General features: G+C 40.9%; 2 protein-coding genes across 11 annotated transcripts in view; both read right to left on the bottom strand.

Annotated features, from left to right (window-relative positions):
* Nucleotides 1–8,300, bottom strand: part of ccdc85cb (coiled-coil domain containing 85C, b) — a 52,322-nt gene extending 44,022 nt beyond the window's left edge. For 4 of the 8 annotated variants that reach the window (XM_031288107.2, XM_031288108.2, XM_035995118.1 and 1 more), the window contains exon 1: nucleotides 6,757–8,299. In XM_031288107.2, coding sequence (XP_031143967.1) covers nucleotides 6,757–7,474 — 718 coding nt within the window. In that variant the 5' untranslated portion in view covers nucleotides 7,475–8,299. Of the gene's footprint in view, nucleotides 1–6,756 lie in introns of all 8 variants that reach the window. The other 4 variants (XM_035995116.1, XM_035995117.1, XM_031288109.2 and 1 more) reach the window with 2 other exon arrangements.
* A 939-nt stretch (nucleotides 8,301–9,239) lies between these two features.
* On the bottom strand, nucleotides 9,240–17,956 carry LOC116041944 (cholesterol 24-hydroxylase-like). Of its 3 annotated transcripts, XM_035995232.1 has the most exons (16): nucleotides 17,715–17,956; nucleotides 17,482–17,559; nucleotides 13,784–13,865; nucleotides 13,566–13,636; nucleotides 13,246–13,332; nucleotides 12,922–13,060; nucleotides 12,657–12,767; nucleotides 12,409–12,571; nucleotides 11,766–11,831; nucleotides 11,334–11,406; nucleotides 11,175–11,259; nucleotides 10,830–10,940; nucleotides 10,277–10,365; nucleotides 10,075–10,141; nucleotides 9,794–9,989; nucleotides 9,240–9,736 (listed from the first exon to the last, which is right to left on the bottom strand). In XM_035995232.1, exons 1-15 carry the CDS (start codon nucleotides 17,852–17,854, stop codon nucleotides 9,840–9,842), a joined length of 1,512 nt encoding a protein of 503 aa, XP_035851125.1. In that variant the 5' UTR covers nucleotides 17,855–17,956; the 3' UTR covers nucleotides 9,240–9,736; nucleotides 9,794–9,839. The 3 variants fall into 3 exon arrangements, with proteins under 3 accessions (XP_035851125.1, XP_031143882.1, XP_031143883.1); XM_031288022.2 differs by having other exon boundaries at nucleotides 9,240–9,989; nucleotides 17,715–17,955; XM_031288023.2 differs by lacking the exon at nucleotides 17,715–17,956 and having other exon boundaries at nucleotides 9,240–9,989; nucleotides 17,482–17,574.
* Between the last annotated feature and the right edge of the window lie 1,485 nt (nucleotides 17,957–19,441).

Raw genomic sequence — 19,441 nt, 5'->3', positions numbered from 1 at the left:
TTTCTGCTGTGTCACTAAGAGGAGAGAGACCCACTTCCTCTTTTGTTTATCCAGGAATGTGGGACGTCCTGACAGGCTGGCTTTTCATTGACTGTACACAGCTGAGAATTCCCCCTGTGGCTCTTTCTCTCTACCCATCCTGTGTGTATCTAAGTGTGTGTGTTTCTCCTCCATTATCTGTGTTACCAGCCGACCAGGCCTCCCATAGGCGGACAGGGTGTTGGGAAACGCAAGCCAGATAGTGCAAGTCGAGCCTGCGCCGTGCTCGGGGGAAACTGTCAAACTAAAAATACCTGACTCGGTCAACGTCGAGGATGAATAAAAAAATAAATACAAAAAAACAAATTTTAAAGAATTAAAATGTTAACAAACGCTGATTAAGTTAATGACAGAACATGTCAAGTGTCCAGTAACTAAAGCACATTATGTGTCAGCATTTCCCTTTGGTACAGTAGGTCTCAAAAAGGGCTACACTCTTTACTGCATGTTTTCACATGATCAATCCTATTAACTTCCATAATTATAATAATCTTAGAACTGTAATTTCAGTTTAGTCACCAAGAGTAGCCGTTTCTTTTTTTTTCTTTTTTTTTTTGATAATGCACCTTTGGAGTCGTCGTTGCCGTTTTAAGTCAGCTTCACAGAAACATGACGTGTGGTCAAACAGGATACCAGCGACAGAAACATCCTATTCCTGTTTTTTTGTATCCCCGCAGACATGCAACACAATGACTTGAAACCACAGCCTAGAGGAAAACACCATTGTGTTGTTGATCCTCCGGTTTCAACTGAAACGAGAAAAGGAGCTCCCACAGAGAGACACCAGGGCTCGCTTTGACTCGCCGGTGATTGATTGTTTATTTAAGAAAAAAAACAAAAACGGGAGTTACTGAAAGCCTGACTGATTCTTACACTAGCAATTCAGATTTTGCATGCGGTGATTTAAACTAAGTAAGCGGGGACTTTGATTGTGACCCCAATAGATATGTAAAGCCATGACTGTACTCTAAAAGACAGGGACTTTGGAAAGCTTATTGATAATTCACCTCAGAGGGAAAGTGACCAAATGCTTCAGTCACACAAACAACGTGAATATCAACACGCTGCCTAATTTGCGTAACTGTGATGAAATACACACACCCACTGGTGTCCAACTGGGACGGCAGGTTTTACAGTTTCATTGGGAGCTTTTAGGTCACGACCCTCCCCAAGAGTAAAAGAAGAGGAAACTGGAAAAAAAGAGAGAGTGAGACAGAGAGCAATGCCTCTAAATCAGAAAGGGGAAGAGTTCACACTCGCTGTGGCACCTCATATGTTAAGAGACACACATTAAAAGGCCAGGTGCTAAAGACCCCTGTGTAAACGCACACTCTTATTACTTGTCAGTGAGCTAATTTGGTTTACAGGGTGACTAACATAGGAAGGCATGGCTACACATGTAGGAGGCCAGTGCAAGCAGTCTCCTGTGATGTGAAGCAACATATAAATCAATGCATTGTGCTGAAGCTCTAATGCGTCTTAATCTGCGGTGAATCACTAACCTATCGGACTGGTTCCTGAAAGCCACACGCTGCTGAATGGATTGACAGACTCATGGTAATGAGGTCTGAAAAGTATTAAGAAAGTGGAACAGCGGAATTAATCTGTGTGCCCTCATAACATATTTGGTTCTAGAAGCTTGGTGATGTAGTGATACTCACTATTGAATTACTCTAACTGAGGAGCTAACTGCTAACATGTAGCCAGCCAGTCGAGACCTACCAGCAATAGCCAATTACAATAGCTCCCTGAGCATCTTTCTTTTTTCTCTGTACTGTGCCGTTTACTCCCCCATTGGCGTTTTGTTCTTAAGAGTTGTGCACCACTTTGTTCAATAATTTATACTCCAACAGCGGAGGGTTAATTAAAAGTGGATGGTGCAACACAGCTAATAAGCCACCAGCTTCTTACATTTTGGACTGTGCATCTTTGCATTCCCTAAAATGTTAGCACTATCAAGTAGAGCTGCAACGGTTATCGACTAATCGATCAGACGATGGATGGAAAAATAATCGCCAACTATTTCGATAATCGGTTAATCGTTAAAAGTAAGTTTGCATGCAAAATTGGCAGAAAATGCTGTTTTCAGCCTCCCAAATATGGACATTTCCTGCTCTTTTCTTTTTTATAGCATATTAAAATGAATAGCTTTGGGTTATGGACGAAACAAGAATTTAAAGACATCACCTTGGACTTTGAGAAACTGGGATGGACATTTTTCACTGTTTGACGTTTTACAGACCAAACGAATAATTGAGGAAATAATCGGCAGGTTAATTGATAAGAGTTTCACAAAAAATTCAGTTTCACCAAAGTTCATCAAACTGAGCTCAACCTCCACACCGATTTTCTTCACCCCTGCAAGTGCAATGCACCGATTGTTGCGCATCAATTGGATTTAAGAATTGATTTCACCACAAGATGTGGCCATTTTTAAAACGCTGGACTGACCAATAGAGTACGGACCGGGACGCATTTTTCTGTCCGAGCCCGGCCCGAGCCTAACTGGCATTAAGATATTTCTGTCCGAGCCCGACAGTTAAAATATAATTTTTTTCCTCATACTAATGACACATGTACGTTTGTAGGAAGGCATTCGGAAATGTCAACAGACGAGCGCATCAGCGCACACGGGGCAACAAGCGCACGTTAACACAGGCGCGCACCTACATAATAAGGTTTTTTAAATTTCAAATGTTCAATGCCTTATCACGCTGATGTGACCGAGCCCGATCTGAATCATTTCTAAATATCTGTCCGAACCCGGCCCGGCCCATTGGGTCACACACACACACACACACACACACACACACACACAAAGCCACTGTGGCAGCATTAACTAGCCTCAGTTGACCCTGCACAGCTGGACTAAAACAATTCAGTGAATTAATGTTGTATTTAGTGCATGTTTTTTTTCTTTGCATTAATGTGCATGTGTCAGTCCGTGTGCATGCAATAATCTTATTCATATCACCAAGTGTATAGCAACTTACATTGAGTGACTAGAGCCAAATGGCACCAGTTCCTTATACTTCTGACTCAAATAAGTCAGCTTTTATGAGTTGAAACTGCAAGACATTCATTATATTGTTGACATCATAGACATGGCCATCTCACTTAATGAAAAGTATATAGTCCTCTGCACAACATGAGCTGCTACACTGTCCTATCCACTGTGGTAAAAGTAACAGAATATGGGTGCCCAGATAGCTCAGTTGGTAGAGCGGGCGGCCATATATAGAGATTTACTCCTCGATGTAGCGGGCCCGGGTTTGACTCCGACCTGCGGCCCTTTGCTGCATGTCAATCCCCCTCTCTCTCCTCTTTCACGTCTACAGCTGTCCTGTCGAATAAAGGCCTAAAAATGCTCAAAAAATTATCTAAAAAAACAGAATATGTTGACGTCAGCCTGATGGGTCTAATCATTTCTCCTCCTCTCTGAGAAACCTCGCTCTCTGGCTTGTTAATAGTCACTTTATCTGCCGAGTTATAAACATTGTTCCTTTAAAGCCATTTATCAGCTTGGAGGCCAGGGGAATGTGTGAGGGTCTGTTAAAGGTCAGCATTATTGCAGAGAGGATCTCTATCAGTTCATCTAGACAATGTCAAAGCAGCACTTTGCTGTCTCGCTTGGGCACTTTGTCTTAATCTCACACACAGCTAGGCCTATTTGCAGTCTGTGTGGCACTAAAGAGGAGCCTAATGCAATGTCTCTATAACAGCATCATATTTCTTCGACTGGAATTGGGTTCCAGACCACCAAAAGTGAATGCAGATGTTGAGAAGTCTGGAAATAGAAGTCCGTAGTCAACAAAGTAGTACTCAATGTAGCCCCTGCTGTTCTTTTTTTTCTTCTTCAGAACAGAAGCCATCGCTCTCCTCGCGCATTACAACACACACCCTGTCCAAGTAAACATGCACACACACACACACACACACACACACACACACACACACACACACACACACACACACACACACACACACACACACACACACACAGCCTGTATCCCCAAAGGAAGAGGAGTGGAGGGAGGGGGGGGCGGATTTCAGCCATGTCAACGCACAAGAAATTCAATTAAGCAGACAGCAGGATGTCTCCGAAAACCAAACTCCTTTGAGCTTAATGTGCCCTCCAACAGTCCCCCACCACTCCATCCCCAAGCTTCCCAGCCAACCCCTCACCGCCGTTCAGCCACTCCCCCAACACCACCGAGACCCATTGATGGCCCTTTCCTGGGCCCCCTTTTATACACTCCTCTCCCAGGGCCTCTTTTGCCTCTAAAAAGAAGGACTTCTAAATTTACATTCGCCAAAAAGATGATTTTTTTTAAAGTGACTGAAAATGTATGAAACAGAAGCCTCTAGCTCAACCAACAGGTCCGTTCTACTCTTGGGACACCAAACACATTCATCCTCCTCCTCTGTGTGTGTCTGGCAACCGGGCAGATGCTGTTCATTTAGCACTTGAGCGGCAATCCTCGAGCTTGTCTCCTAAATGCCCTGGGTGGGGGGGTGGGCAAACTGACATTTGGACAGTATTAAATAAAGCCACTCTGAAGACCTCACACCGCAGCCAGATCTGACCTCACAACATGGTCACTCCGCTCGGATTTCAAGAAGCCAATCGAGTAAATCTGTGCTGGTGAATCTTTTTTTCTCGCCAGGCCTGCAGAGGGTAGTGTCGACCTGCGAGCAATTAATTTCATGTCCAAGCATTTTTCATTGAGGCGTGATGAAACACTTTTAGGTTAAGATCACTGTAATATTGCTTTTTTTGTTGTTGTTTTTAGCGATTGGCATGCCAACAGTAGTTCTGTTTCTGTAAAAGCCAGAAAGATTAGCGATGCTCAGCTTTGTTTAGGACTAGATAGCATCAATCTCATTACCAATGCATTGGTTTTAACAATGAAATAATAAACCTTCTCAAGTGAAGCAGGTCTTTCAAATGATGGCAGGCCATTGCGTTTGTGTATTTGAATTTGTGCATTATTGTCAGCAATGAGCACGCAGAGCCAGAGCCTCGGTGGCACATAATGTCACACACATCAGAAAACAGAAACAACAGCTTAAGAGAGGTGCTGGGTCGCTGCAGGCACAATATTGATGTTACGTAATGACAGCCAAACACCGCCCCAAAATGTGTGTGTTGGCGTGCGAGTCTTTCCGGATTAAGGTCTCCCTTGGCTCTCACTAATGCTTGTTTCAATCCTTTTGTATTTGTTACCTTCACAGTTTTCACAGTGTACAATGTCCGGGAATGCCTGATAGATAAGATTTGACCTATGTGATCTGATTTTAAACTACTTGCGTCGAGCTCCTATATGCTGCTGCTGCTGCTGCTGCTGCCCTGTCCTTGTAAATCTGGGATAAAAGAATAATGATGATAATAAAGTTTCAACTGGGTGTGGGGATTTTTTTTCTCCCTTGAACCAGAATTTATTCCCCATGCCAAACAGATCATGGCAAGTTACCCATGTGCTAGCTAAACGAGGCTTAGTGTCCTCCTGTTCCATCAGGGCATTTTCATCCCAGCTCGAAGCTTTCAGCCATGTATTTAGGTCTTAACACAGGGACATTGATTTCTGGTCCCGTGCCATGCATTTCAAATGGGCCCTAAGCAGACATGAGTGCTCTTCCACAACCAAAAAGGCAACAATGATAATCAGTGAATGACCCCCACCAACAACAAAAACCTATTTGCTTGTGCCCCCCTTTAAAAGCTACTAAGATAAGACCACGAGTGCAGTGACCTAAATCAGTGCAGACTCAAATGATGGGCTAGCGTGGGACTGAAAAGGCCACTTAAGGACACTCTGTGTGCATATGTGTCATAATCACCCCAATCAAGACTTTACAGTGAGGTTAAGTCAAGACCCCCCCATGTTAATCCTTCACAGCAATTTTGATCAGCATATGTTGTCAGTGCAATGCGACCCATCCTGACTGTATTATCTATGAGGAATGAAACCAGAGGTATACAGATGTAATAGGCCAGCTGCATTAAAGGGCTGCACAATATATTGGTTTTTTTAACATATCGCACTAGACATTCAGAGATTTTTTGTGTTAGTTGAAAGAAAATATCAGTAGAAAACTGCACATTAAAATGTAACTGCCATTCTTTTTTTAAGTGGTGCCTTTTATATTCAATGTCCAATTTGTTCAATAGAAGAATGTTGAAAATGATTTCCTTTTATCTGTTTTAAATTCAACGAGCAATTTGTTGTATTTTAGCAGAATACTGAAAGCAGCAGGAATGCAGAACTAAGTACACTTTAATATCTGTTTATTTATCGCTAGTAATATCGTTATCGCGATATTCAACATCGCATATTTTCCTCATTTTGTGCAGCCCTAAATATGTGTCTTTTGAGAGCTCAACCACAAAGAAGTACAATATATCTATAATTTATATAATTATAATACTATCATGTCAAGAGGCAGGCCTCAAAAGGGCAACAACAACTTGTGTCTCTTATCCGGAGATCTTTTGAAGTCAGGGGTAGCCTAATTTTTTGTCATTCACCCAAGTACATGAAAGTAACTTTTGGCCTCAAAGATGGACATAATCAAAAGGGCCATTTTCCCATGTTTTATGTACTGTAAGGCCTGATTGGTTGGACTGTAGCGTGTCTCTGTGTTAAGACTGCCTGCAGATTTTGACAAACAGGTGTGTTCCCACAGGTAGGAGGGAGAGTATATAGGCCTACTCACCATTAAGTCCATTGGGGATGCTCCTGTGGTGGTGCGGGGCTGACAGGTCATCCATGGACCTCCTCATGGTGGTGCCCAGCTTACTGTTCTCTGAGGCGGGCTTGTGTATGTGGTTGTGATTGTGGTGATCGGGGCTCCCAGCACTACCTGTGCTGGACGTGCTACTCCCGTCCCCAACATCCCTGACCGTTCCGGTGCCGCCGTTCAGGTTGCTTAAACTGGACTGACTGTCTATGGAGCTCCTGGAGCCCGCTCCGTTCCTCTCCTCATCCAGCATGAGGATGATCTCCTTCAGCTCAGAGTTCTCCCTCAACACGGTGTCCTGGTTGGCCTCCAGCTCCTTCAGCTTCATCATGTAGGTGCCCACCTCCTTCCACATGGCGCTGGCAGTGTAGCGGCCGAAGCGCTGCCACTCCCGGGACAGCTTCTTGCCCTTCTGCCGGTCGTCGTCCAGGAAGCAGCAGAGCTCCCGGAGCTCATGGTTGTCGTCCTGCAGCTTCTGGTTGATCTCCTTCAGGCTCCGGATTTCGTGCAGGTGCAGCTGCAGCCGCCGGTTGATGTCTTTCATCATGTTGCCGTGCTCGATCATCAAGTTCATTTTCTCGCCGTCGACCCTCCGTAATCTCCGGACCAGCTCCTCTTTGCTGCACCGCAGCATCTCCTCGTCCGTCAGCTGGCTCAGCTCATCCTTCGCTCCCTCGGACGGATTTTTAGCCATGGCTGTCTTCGCTGCGAGTAGCCTGTCGGTTCGTGTAAACGGTGCCTTGAAATAAAAACTGTCAAAAACTAATTTAACCAAGCCTCAGTTGCGGAACTGTGTTAAAATACGAATACATTGTCCAAAATATACAAGTATCGCCATGCCCTCCTCTTCAACAGGCCGATAACGAAAAAGAAAAGAAAATATGAATCGAATGTGATGCTATGGCAACCCGTGCGTGAACTGAATGCCCTCACTAATCTTTCAAGGGAAAATTATTTATGAATTTCGGAAACAACTGCTGGTACTCACATTCCGTCACTAACGGAAACACGTGATTTTAAATCGATTAGCAGTGATTTCCAATCAGGTCCTGGTCCCCGGTGCCGAGTCCCGTCAGCACAACACACCGCGTCCCATCGCAATGTGAGCCGTCTCCTCTGGACATCGCTCCATTCAAACGATGATAAACAGAAAGAGCAACTAACTGGAATGCAACTGTTAGCTAAACCGTAATTTGAGCTAAAAAAAAAAAAAAAAAGGTCCAAATAAGCGTGAACACTACACTTCCGAAAGCCCACTTCTTTTTATTTTACCGGCGGTGCTCTCTTGAACGCGTTTTACCGACAACAACGCTCCTCGGATAAGCCTCTTTACTGAGGTGGTGGTGGACGGATAGTTCAAGCCTTTCCACTCAGCCAGCTCGGAATTAGCAGCGGACCCCCTCCTTCTCGTCCAAACACTCGGGTTTGAAATCATTCAAGAGGATTTCGGCCAAGACGGCCAATCAAGACATGGCAGAGGAGTGGGCAGCAGGTAGATGAACAGTGCGGCTCAGCCCTCTTAAAGGAACAGTAACGAGTTCAGGACTGAGAAAAACACATTAGTCATTAAAAAAAATAGCACTAGAGAACGCCTATTTTAAAAAGTAATGTATTACCATAAACTGTATAAAATAATAAACACATATTTAAACCGTGGTAAAGTTGGTTTTTATATTGGACATTGGATATTCGACACATTCGAAAAATCTATTATGCGACTTGCCATTTTGACCTATTCATGTCAAACCACTTTTGGTGAACTCAGCTAACTCCCCTACACATTGCACAAAGTTTACTTTTTCAAAAAACCCATCCTTTGATTTTTGAAAATATTTTTTAATGTCAAAAAATGCTATAAATCTATTATGCGGCTTCACCTTTTGACCTATTCATGTCAAACCACTTGCTTTGTGCAATGTGTAGGGGAGTTAGCTGAGTTCACCAAAAGTGGTTTGACATGAATAGGTCAAAATGAGTTTGAAATTTTCCAATGTGTCGAATATCCAATGTCCAATATAAAACCAACTTTACCACGGTCATATTTAAAGCGTTTTGTGTAGTATATATTTAGCTTTTGCTATTTACAAACTTTTCGTTATTAGTAAAAACTAGTTATTTTTTTGTATTTGTTCATTTCTAGGCAAATAAACTGTTGTTTAAGTAACTGGCCCAATTGCTAATCGTTTCTGAATTAAAACTGACTTTAACCTCCCCTGTATGAAGATCAGCCTCTGACTAAACTGTGATTCCCCACTCAACAACTTTTATTGCATCTAAAAAAGAAATGAAAAATCTCCTAAATTAAACTAAGAAGAGTTCTAATGAATTTGTATCTTAACAGGTGCTTTTTAGATTTGTTTTGCAAGGTCACATCGCCCCCGTGTGTACACTGTCAGTAACAGCCAGACACAGCAGGTTGAGTACATAAACAGCTTGGAATAAAATCACATTGTCAGGCATTAAATTAATCATTAGTTTATTGAAGTGCAAAACAAACAAAGTTATTTTTTGCAGCAGAAAAACATCTGTATGTGTACAAAACCAATAAAGCTGATTCTAAAAAATAATGTGTCAAATGGTTATATTATTTTCATTAGTTTAAAAATGTTTAATTCAGCATTTGTATGTCAGTATTAAAGGCACAAAACAAGTTTAGAAGCTTAGTGGGTATAGAAGAGCAGTTACACTGAGATACAAAGGGCTAGTTACAGAAAATTCAAGTACTAATAACAGAAGGAAAAGTGGTTGTTTCCCCATATGCTTATTAGTGGCCAGTAATAACAGATACAGATACAGAAAACATTATTAATCCCCAAGGGGCAATTCATCCTCATAACTGCATGTGGATATACTGTTTGTTTCATGATAATAATATTTTCTATATAAAGGCTAAACTTTCACAGAAAAGTGATAAAACAACTCTGCAGCATAAGATGCTTTTGGCTAAGGCAGGAGTACAAAGCTGCAGGCAGTAAGCTAGTCTAAGTAACCCAAAAACCCACACACACCACGTGAACCATTTTTGTTTCTTCTTATGTTATACGACCCTGTAAGACCATTTACTTGTTTTGATCCCTGTGTCTGACAGAGCACACCACTCCACTCTTTGGCCTGAGTGTGCCAGTGTCCACTATATCAAAGGTCTGTCCCGGCACAAGGGGGAAGTCAAACCTCTGGAGCAGCTTGGCCATCACCACTTTAGCCTCCATCTGCAATCGCCCCAACACACACACTGAGTTAATTTCATGCGTTGTTATGTTTTTGTGTGTGTTGACTATTTATGACATCACCCACCTGAGCAAAGTTCTGTCCTAGGCATGAGCGTGGGCCGAGTGCAAAGGGGAAGTAGCAATAATACGGCCTTGTAAAACAGATAACAGACAGCATCACTTAATGTACAGTTTCCCTTCTTTAATCTGGGACAACAATCAGTGTCCTAAAATGTTAAGACTAAAAATAAAATGCGTCATTTTGTGAAAACTTGTATGCTACTTACTTGGGAGCATCTGGGTGAAATCTGTCTGGATCAAATGTCAGCGGGTCCTTGAAGAATTTCTCCATTCTCCCAGTCGCATGGGAGCTGAACTGAATTTCAAAACATTTTGATAGCAGATCAATATTCACTGTCCCTCAGGTTGGGGCATGTTGATACATTTTGGGCAGCAAGATATGCCCTGTCTCCTTCTCCCAGGAGTATTTTTTTTAATTTTGAGAAGTCACTGAGCTCTTTAAAATCTGAGATTACAGAGTTGAACTTGTTAAAATGAATGTTCCTTGTGTTACTGGAGGTTTTATATTGTAGGAGAAAGTGCAGCTTTGTCTCAACCTCACCTGTCAAACAGTGATATCACATGTTCTGTTTTCTTCTCGTTGCCATGATTTTTGTGTCTTCCTGTTTTGATTGCCAGTTTGTAGTCACTGAGCCTGTACTTGGTTAAGATATGTCTTTTAAGTGATAGGTGCCATTGTGCTTATGTACATAAATGAATAAAAAACTAACTATAAAACCTTTTGGGTTCTGACACACTTCCTGCTTTAGAGGTACTTACAAAACATGAGACTCCTCCCGGTATGTGGATTCCATCAATGACAATGTCTTCCAGTACATCACGAGATGTGCCTGGAGCTGTCGAGTACATCCTCAGAGTCTCTTTCAGTACCTGGGAGGAGTTACAGTGTGATCTCGGGTCAATTCCTTAAAAAATAAAATGTATTCAAGTACATTTAGTAGAATTACAGAGAGGAGGCAAATCTTGGTTTAGTGTGTCATCTGTAGATGGAGCCATTTTTCATATTGACAACAAGAACACTTATTGTATAGGCTAACTTGAGAGTCAGTCACAACATGCTTCACTCCTAAAGAGCTAAACCATCTTTTTCCTAACTTCATGTACCTGTGAGAGGTAGACCAGTTTCCCCAGATCATCATCACTGATCTCCTGTTTCATCCCAATGACATCATCCACCTCTTTCTTCACTCTGAGAAATAAAAACCCAACTGAAGAAACCATTACTCAAAAGTGACAATATGAAACCTCATTTTTGGTTCTTACTTCTCCAGAATGTCAGGATGTCTCCCAAGTTCCATGATGCAAAAAGCCAGTTGATTAGCAGTTGTTTCTTGCCCTAAAATATTAGAACATTACCTTCAAAACCCCAAAGTCGTGCTTAAAGGAAGAGTTCATCAAAAACACAATAAAATGTAGGACTTAAATATAAGTGGTGGTGATGATAATAATACACAGACATAAGAGCATGGATTTTTGTGAATAACTATGTCATTATACTTATACTAAAAGTAATATTTAACTCCCAATGTGTCCAGAATTCACACCTAAACTGGTGGATAGTTCCCATTCTAGGTAAGAGGGAAATATGTTTTATTGAAAGTGTCCCTTTAACATTGTTAGCCTCTCTATGAAGCACAGCTTCAAGCTTCTTTTTGGATCATTTCACACATCAAAGCAGAGACGACACAGACTCACCCGCAATGAAAAATGTCACAAAATTGTCCAACATCAACTCTTCGTCTTCTTTAGTCATGCTTTCCTCTGGAATAATAAGAAAAGAACCTCAAACAAGTAAACCAATATATCTAGTTATCTTATCATATAATCTGTAACATTAAAATCCATGTTTGACTGAAAGTTGAACTCATCTATACATGCATATTAACTGGCCTGTCCTATCTACTGTATCTGATTGTGAACAGGTAGTAGCTTAACACTGCACTTCTGCTCTGCAAATCTAATACTATGGAATGGTAACGATGCACATGACATGTTGAGATAAAGATGCTTGTTGTTCACATGTAGTTCTGCTATTTTTTGTCATACTATTCTCCGTGGTATAAAATAAATAGTCTGTTTTTATTTAGGCACTAAACTGCCAAAACCATTGTTTGCAACTGCCATGACCCTATTACAACAGAGGGAAGTTTAAACTCTCTCGGTATCTTCAGCGGACGCGAGTTTGATTCCGACCCACGGCCCTTTGCTGCATGTCGTTCCCCCTCTCTCTCCCCTTTCCTGTCTTCAGCTGTCCTGTCAAATTAGGCTTAGAATGCCCCAAAAAATAATCTTTACAAGTTCTTCTTATCTAATCAAATCAAACTTTAGGGACCATAACCTTTGCCAGCTGATTTGATGATCTGTGTGAGGATGTCCTTGGGGACATCATCGCCGTTTTGCATGGCAGTCTTTCGGTCATTAATCCACTTAGCTCCAGTTGTGCGCAGCAGGCGGCAAGCTTCCCTCACTTTCTTAATGAATGGTCGGTTCTTCAGCTTGTACTGGAAATGCAAGATTTGAGGATCACAAACAGTTTATAATATCGTCAACACACAAAGTCCTTACAAATGTGTAGTGAAGTCATACCTCATAGAAGATGTCTCTGGCTTTGTAGAGCATCCCTTTCAGACATGTCTCGATGGCTTCAGGGAAAATTAATCTATCCTTCTGCAGGTCTAAATCCACCCCAAATGCAACCTGAGAGTTATCAAGAAAATAAGGTAGTTACAACTTGATTATACCTTTTTCTTTTTTTTTTAAACTTTCGTCATAAGCTGGTGCTTTTGTCACATGCAAGAAAAACTTTTTGGATCATTACTGCCGTGGAAGACGTAAAACAGACTACACACACCTTAGCAATAACATCAAGGGTAAAAGAGTTCATGAGGTGGAGCATGCTGCCCTCTGTCATGTTATCAGCGACATCTGTAAGTGTAGTCATCAGTTTCTCTGCCCTCTCGTTGAAGGTGCCGGTTAGACCTCTCAAATACCTGGAAATGTAGTAGTTTTAGACAGTGGACTAGCAGGACATACAACTGGACAATGTTCTCCAAAAGAAACAAGAGCAAAAGATACCCACAATCTAAACAGAATCTACAACGATTGCAAACACTGAATATAAAATGAAGGTTGAGCAGATAGTTGATTCTATCTTTGTGATTATGAAATAACTCACAAGCTGCTGAACGCAGGGTCCATGATCCGCCGCTGTTTATACCACTTCTCATGATCTCTTGCTGTTACCAGGCCATTACCTAGAAACCTTGAAAAGAGACATGGAACACAGGACATTCAAAATAGCTATATAAGGTTGTAAATGATTCGGCATAACAAAACAGTAAAGGGAACCAACCAAAAGTGGGCTGATAATACTCACATACAGAAAACATTTAAGTTGTTGTCAGTTCAGAAATGTAACATATTGACAGTATGACAGATTACACTGTTATGAAAAAGTATGGAAAGTATAACTAATCTGATAGTGTGACAAATTACCTTTGACCAAACAGGTTGAAGATTGTGCTGTAGAATATATCTTTTGGATACTTTGGGGACATCAGGATCTCCTGAAACAGAGCCAATCACAAGAGGGAAGATTGAAAGGCAAGGTGTTTTTAATGTTAATATTATCAAGATATATGCTTATCCATTTTTACCCAAAATTTTACCCAGCAACTGCTGGTTATATAACTACTGTAAGGTGCTATGTTTACCTTGGTCGCTTTTGGGCAGGTCACCAGCAGCAAAACGTAATGTAGAATATTTATTCTGCAAACAGGCCCATATGTCTCGGCCCTGTAAATGACATGTCATATTATCGTTATTACAGGTAACTAACTAGCACACCACGGGTTAAGCACTATAGTTTACATCACATCCGTCTTTCACCAGAATATCAGAAAATCCAATGCAAAAAATCTGAACCAACACCGTCAAGTCAGGTCCCAGCTGCTACCTAGGTACCATCATAGAACAGATATGAGATGACTGACTTGCTAACACCGGATAGAACCACATGGCAGCCATTTTACCTGGCTCAAGTTTTAGACTTGCTGCAATTTTGTTTTCTATCTGGTACACGTACGGGCCTGCATGGCGTTTGTTCTGAGTTGACGTTTTTCCAGTGGTGTAGTCTGTTTTCTCTATCACTCTGGTCTAATGTATTGTATTGGGTATACTGTACCAGAGCCCGTCTACCCTTATTAGAAAGTATTTGACTGTACTGTATATTGGCGAGAATCTGCCTTTGGGGGAGGGGGGGCGTATCATAGTGGGGGATCTGGCTGTCCTCCCCAGGGAAGTTTTACTGCGGTCAAGCCAGCCGACACATCGTGAACGACAGTCAAGACAGCCGACCCAGTGTTTTTGCTGTACGTGATTATAATAGCTTTACGGTAATAGCGTCTCAGAACTGATTTCAAAATAAAAGCATTCGTCTGATACATAGCGAGAGACAGTCATTGAAAGCTAATACCGTCAAAGGAAATGTCTGACAAGGCCCTGTTTCCACACACTAATTTCACTTCAGGGTAATATTAGACGTACACCGCCTCATATTGCCACCCAGGAAGTTTCAAGTCATTCTGGTGTACAGTTTCAAAATAAAAGCCCACCAAAGATTCAAATATGAGAATAATTATATATGATTAATATATAAATTCCACTTCAGGGTTATAGTACACGCCCCATTAAGTATCAAGACATTCTGATGTGTAGTTTCAAAATAAAAGGCCGTCAAAGTCTCAAATATGACAATAATTATATAATTATTTTGGATTCAATTTTAAAGGAAACGCCCTGTTATCAAAGGATAATTCCACTTCAGGGTTATAGTACACGACCCCATGGTGTGACCCATTAAGTATCAAGACATTCTGATGTGTAGTTTCAAAATAAAAGCCAGTCAAAGCCTCAAATATGACAATAATTATATAATGATTTGGGATTCAATTTAAAAGGAAACGCCCTGTTATCAAAGGATAATTCCACTTCAGGGTTATAGTACACGACCCCATGGTGTGACCCATTAAGTATCAAGACATTCTGATGTGTAGTTTCAAAATAAAAGCCAGTCAAAGCCTCAAATATGACAATAATTATATAATGATTTGGGATTCAATTTTAAAGGAAACGCCCTGTTATCAAAGGATAATTCCACTTCAGGGTCATAGTACACGACCCCATGGTGTGACCCATTAAGTATCAAGACATTCTGATGTGTAGTTTCAAAATAAAAGCCAGTCAAAGCCTCAAATATGACAATAATTATATAATGATTTGGGATTCAATTTAAAAGGAAACGCCCTGTTATCAAAGGATAATTCCACTTCAGGGTTATAGTACACGACCCCATGGTGTGACCCATTAAGTATCAAGACATTCTGATGTGTAGTTTCAAAATAAAAGCCCGTCAAAGCCTCAAATATGCGACTAATTATATAATGATTTGGGATTCAATTTAAAAGGAAACGCCCTGTTATCAAAGGATAATTCCACTTCAGGGTCATAGTACACGACCCCATGGTGTGACCCATTAAGTATCAAGACATTCTGATGTGTAGTTTCAAAATAAAAGCCAGTCAAAGCCTCAAATATGACAATAATTATATAATGATTTGGGATTCAATTTAAAAGGAAACGCCCTGTTATCAAAGGATAATTCCACTTCAGGGTTATAATACTCGACCCCATGGTGTGACCCATTAAGTATCAAGACATTCTGATGTGTAGTTTCAAAATAAAAGCCCGTCAAAGCCTCAAATATGCGACTAATTATATAATGATTTGGGATTCAATTTAAAAGGAAACGCATGGAACTGTACATCAGAATGTCTTGATACTTAATGGGTTAGTGTACTATATATGTAGGGTCGTGTACTATAACCCTGAAGTGGAATTATCTTTTGATAACAGGGCGTTTCCTTTAAAATTGAATCCAAAATAATTATATAATCAGTCGCATATTTGTGACTTTGACTGGCTTTTATTTTGAAACTACACATCAGAATGTCTTGATACTTAATGGGTCACACCATGGGGTCGTGTACTATAACCCTGAAGTGGAATTATCTTTTGATAACAGGGCGTTTCCTTTAAAATTGAATCCAAAATAATTATATAATCAGTCGCATATTTGTGACTTTGACTGGCTTTTATTTTGAAACTACACATCAGAATGTCTTGATACTTAATGGGTCACACCATGGGGTCGTGTACTACAAGCCTGAAGTGGAATTATCCTTTGATAACAGGGCGTTTCCTTTAAAATTGAATCCAAAATAATTATATAATCAGTCGCATATTTGTGACTTTGACTGGCTTTTATTTTGAAACTACACATCAGAATGTCTTGATACTTAATGGGTCACACCATGGGGTCGTGTACTATAACCCTGAAGTGGAATTATCCTTTGATAACAGGGCGTTTCCTTTAAAATTGAATCCAAAATAATTATATAATCAGTCGCATATTTGTGACTTTGACTGGCTTTTATTTTGAAACTACACATCAGAATGTCTTGATACTTAATGGGTCACACCATGGGGTCGTGTACTATAACCCTGAAGTGGAATTATCTTTTGATAACAGGGCGTTTCCTTTAAAATTGAATCCAAAATCATTATATAATTATTGTCATATTTGTGACTTTGACTGGCTTTTATTTTGAAACTACACATCAGAATGTCTTGATACTTAATGGGTCACACCATGGGGTCGTGTACTATAACCCTGAAGTGGAATTTATATATTAATCATATATAATTATTCTCATATTTGAATCTTTGGTGGGCTTTTATTTTGAAACTGTACACCAGAATGACTTGAAACTTCCTGGGTGGCAATATGAGGCGGTGTACGTCTAATATTACCCTGAAGTGAAATTAGTGTGTGGAAACAGGGCCTTGTCAGACATTTCCTTTGACGGTATTAGCTTTCAATGACTGTCTCTCGCTATGTATCAGACGAATGCTTTTATTTTGAAATCAGTTCTGAGACGCTATTACCGTAAAGCTATTATAATCACGTACAGCAAAAAAACTGGGTCGGCTGTCTTGACTGTCGTTCACGATGTGTCGGCTGGCTTGACCGCAGTGAAGTTTTGAGCATCAACGACTTCATTTCCTGTATTCGGATACACTGTTATGCCTTTAAAATACCTTTATTTATGTGAAGAATAAAAACACAGATGACAATTCAAAATATATCAAAATTATAATGGAAAGTTTGTTGTTGCGTGTCATTGGGCACTTTTAAGTGGGTATATGGAAATCCTGGAGCTTTGTTAGTGGGTATACTGCGTACACCTGCGTATCACGTAGACTACACCACTGCTTTTTTCCATTTAAGTGTTTAATAGTCACATAACCTACTTTTGTCTTAAGCAAATGCATGAAAGATAATTGTGCTTACCATTCCAGAAACGTGTCGTGAACGATGTCGCCTTTTCTCATTACCCTTAAAAAGATTGGTGAATGTCCGAAGAGAAAACTGTGGGCGAAAAAATCAAAAAGTGCCAGGTAATGTCAACAACACAATAGTTAGTTAGCTAATGTTAGCTCGCTAGCTAGGTGAAAAGAAAACTAACAACTTTAGCGCTAGAATCAACTTAACGACAAACCACCATGCACTTAACGTTAACTTACTTGTCTCTCGGTGGCCCGGGTATGTGGTCATATTTCCTATGAATGTGTTTAACATATAAGCAATAACCAAGAAACGATATGAAAATCAGAAAGAGCAGAAACAAAGCAGTCCAGCTCAAAATTACATGGAAAACTGCCATTTTAGTAACTCAAGCTCAATAGACTGTAACGTTAGACCGCCAGAAAGCTAGTCCAGTCTCAGACTCGGTCGTGAAGTTGTCACCAAATGCTTCAGTCACACAAGAACATAAATATCAACACGCTGCCTAATTTGCGTAACTGTGATGAAATACACACACCCACTAGTGTCCAACTGGTACGGCAGGTTACAGTTTCATTGGGAGCTTTTAGGTCACGACCCTCACCAAGAATAAAGGAGGAAACTGAAAAAAAGAGAGTGAGACAGAGAGAAATGCCTCTAAATCAGAAAGGGGAAGAGTTCACACTCGCTGTGGCACCTCATATATTAAGAGACACACACATTAAGAGACACACATATTAAAGATAAGATAGACTTTATTAATCCCACACTGGGGGAATTCCACAATGTACACACAACAGAATACCACAAATACAGTAGACATTGGTGAAAAAAATATACCTTAAGGATAAGAAATAGAAAAAGAATTTGTTATAGAATTTGTTATAATAATAATAGTAATAGATCAAACATATTTACACAATAAACCTTCTATAAACAGACAGTATATAAACACAGATACAGGTGAGTAAGGTGCGGATGAATAGAAAGGAAATATTGCACAGTTGGAGGTGACAGAAAAAATATACATTAAGTATAAGAAATAGAAAAAAAAATTAATTAGTTATGATAATAATAGTAATAAATCTAAAATATTTACACAATAAACCTTCTATAAACAGAAAGTATATAAACACAGATATACAGATGAGTAAGGTGCGGATGAATAGAGATGAAATATTGCACAGTTGGAGGTGACACAGTAATAAATAGTAAAGCGTAGTGCAGGACATTGTCCAGTGATAGCTCATATTGCAGAAACAGCTAGCAGTGCTACATTATGATGTTGCATTAAAGAGTCTGACTGCTGCTGGAATGAAGGACCTGCGGTAGCGCTCCTTGCACTGAGGGTGCAGCAGTCTGCTGCTGAAGGAGCTGCTCAGGGAACTCACAGTCTCGTGTAGGGGGTGAGAGGGGTTTCCCATGATTGATGCCAGCCTGGCTAACATCCTCCTCTCCCCTACCTCCTCTATGGTGTCCAGAGGGCAGACCACAGCAGAGCTAGCCCTCTTCACCAGTCTGTTTAGCCTCTTCCTTTCCCTCTCTGTGCTCCCAGCTCCCCAGCAGGCAACTGCATAAAAGATTGCAGATGCAACCACAGAGTCATAGAATGTTTTTAACAGAGTCCTGCACACACCAAAGGACCTCAGCCTCCTCAGCGGGTGGAGACGGCTTTGGCCCTTTTTGTACAGGACGTCTGTGTTTTTGGACCAGTCCAGTTTATTGTTGAGGTGAACACCCAGATATTTGTATGTCTCCACCATCTGAAAGCTGCCAGCTGCGATCTCAGCTGGGAAGCAGAGTTTCTTGTCCAAGTCTGCCAGCAGCTTCCAGTCCCGTGCTCTGCCCAGCCGCCCAGTGTCTGGTCTTAGGGTGATGAGGCTGGCTTGATCCTCGCCCTCCCGAACAAATGGTATTGGCCGCCACCGAGATGACGGGGGAGGTAGGGCATTCACACTTGTCCGTC

Source organism: Sander lucioperca, chromosome 19, assembly GCF_008315115.2.
Source record: "Sander lucioperca isolate FBNREF2018 chromosome 19, SLUC_FBN_1.2, whole genome shotgun sequence".
Lineage (NCBI taxonomy): Eukaryota > Metazoa > Chordata > Actinopteri > Perciformes > Percidae > Sander > Sander lucioperca.
Note: the sequence above shows the minus strand (reverse complement) of the source record. Positions and strands in the feature narration are given on the sequence as shown.

Excerpts from the sequence above, each read along its gene's own strand:
- LOC116041944 (XM_035995232.1), bottom strand. The coding sequence starts at position 17,854 with ATGGCAGTTTTCCATGTAATTTTGAGCTGGACTGCTTTGTTTCTGCTC. Across the intron at positions 11,832-12,408 it reads CATCAAATCAGCTGGCAAAG|AGGAAAGCATGACTAAAGAA; the intron begins GTTATGGTCCCT and ends TTATTATTCCAG. Across the intron at positions 11,407-11,765 it reads TGTGACATTTTTCATTGCGG|GGCAAGAAACAACTGCTAAT; the intron begins GTGAGTCTGTGT and ends CTAATATTTTAG.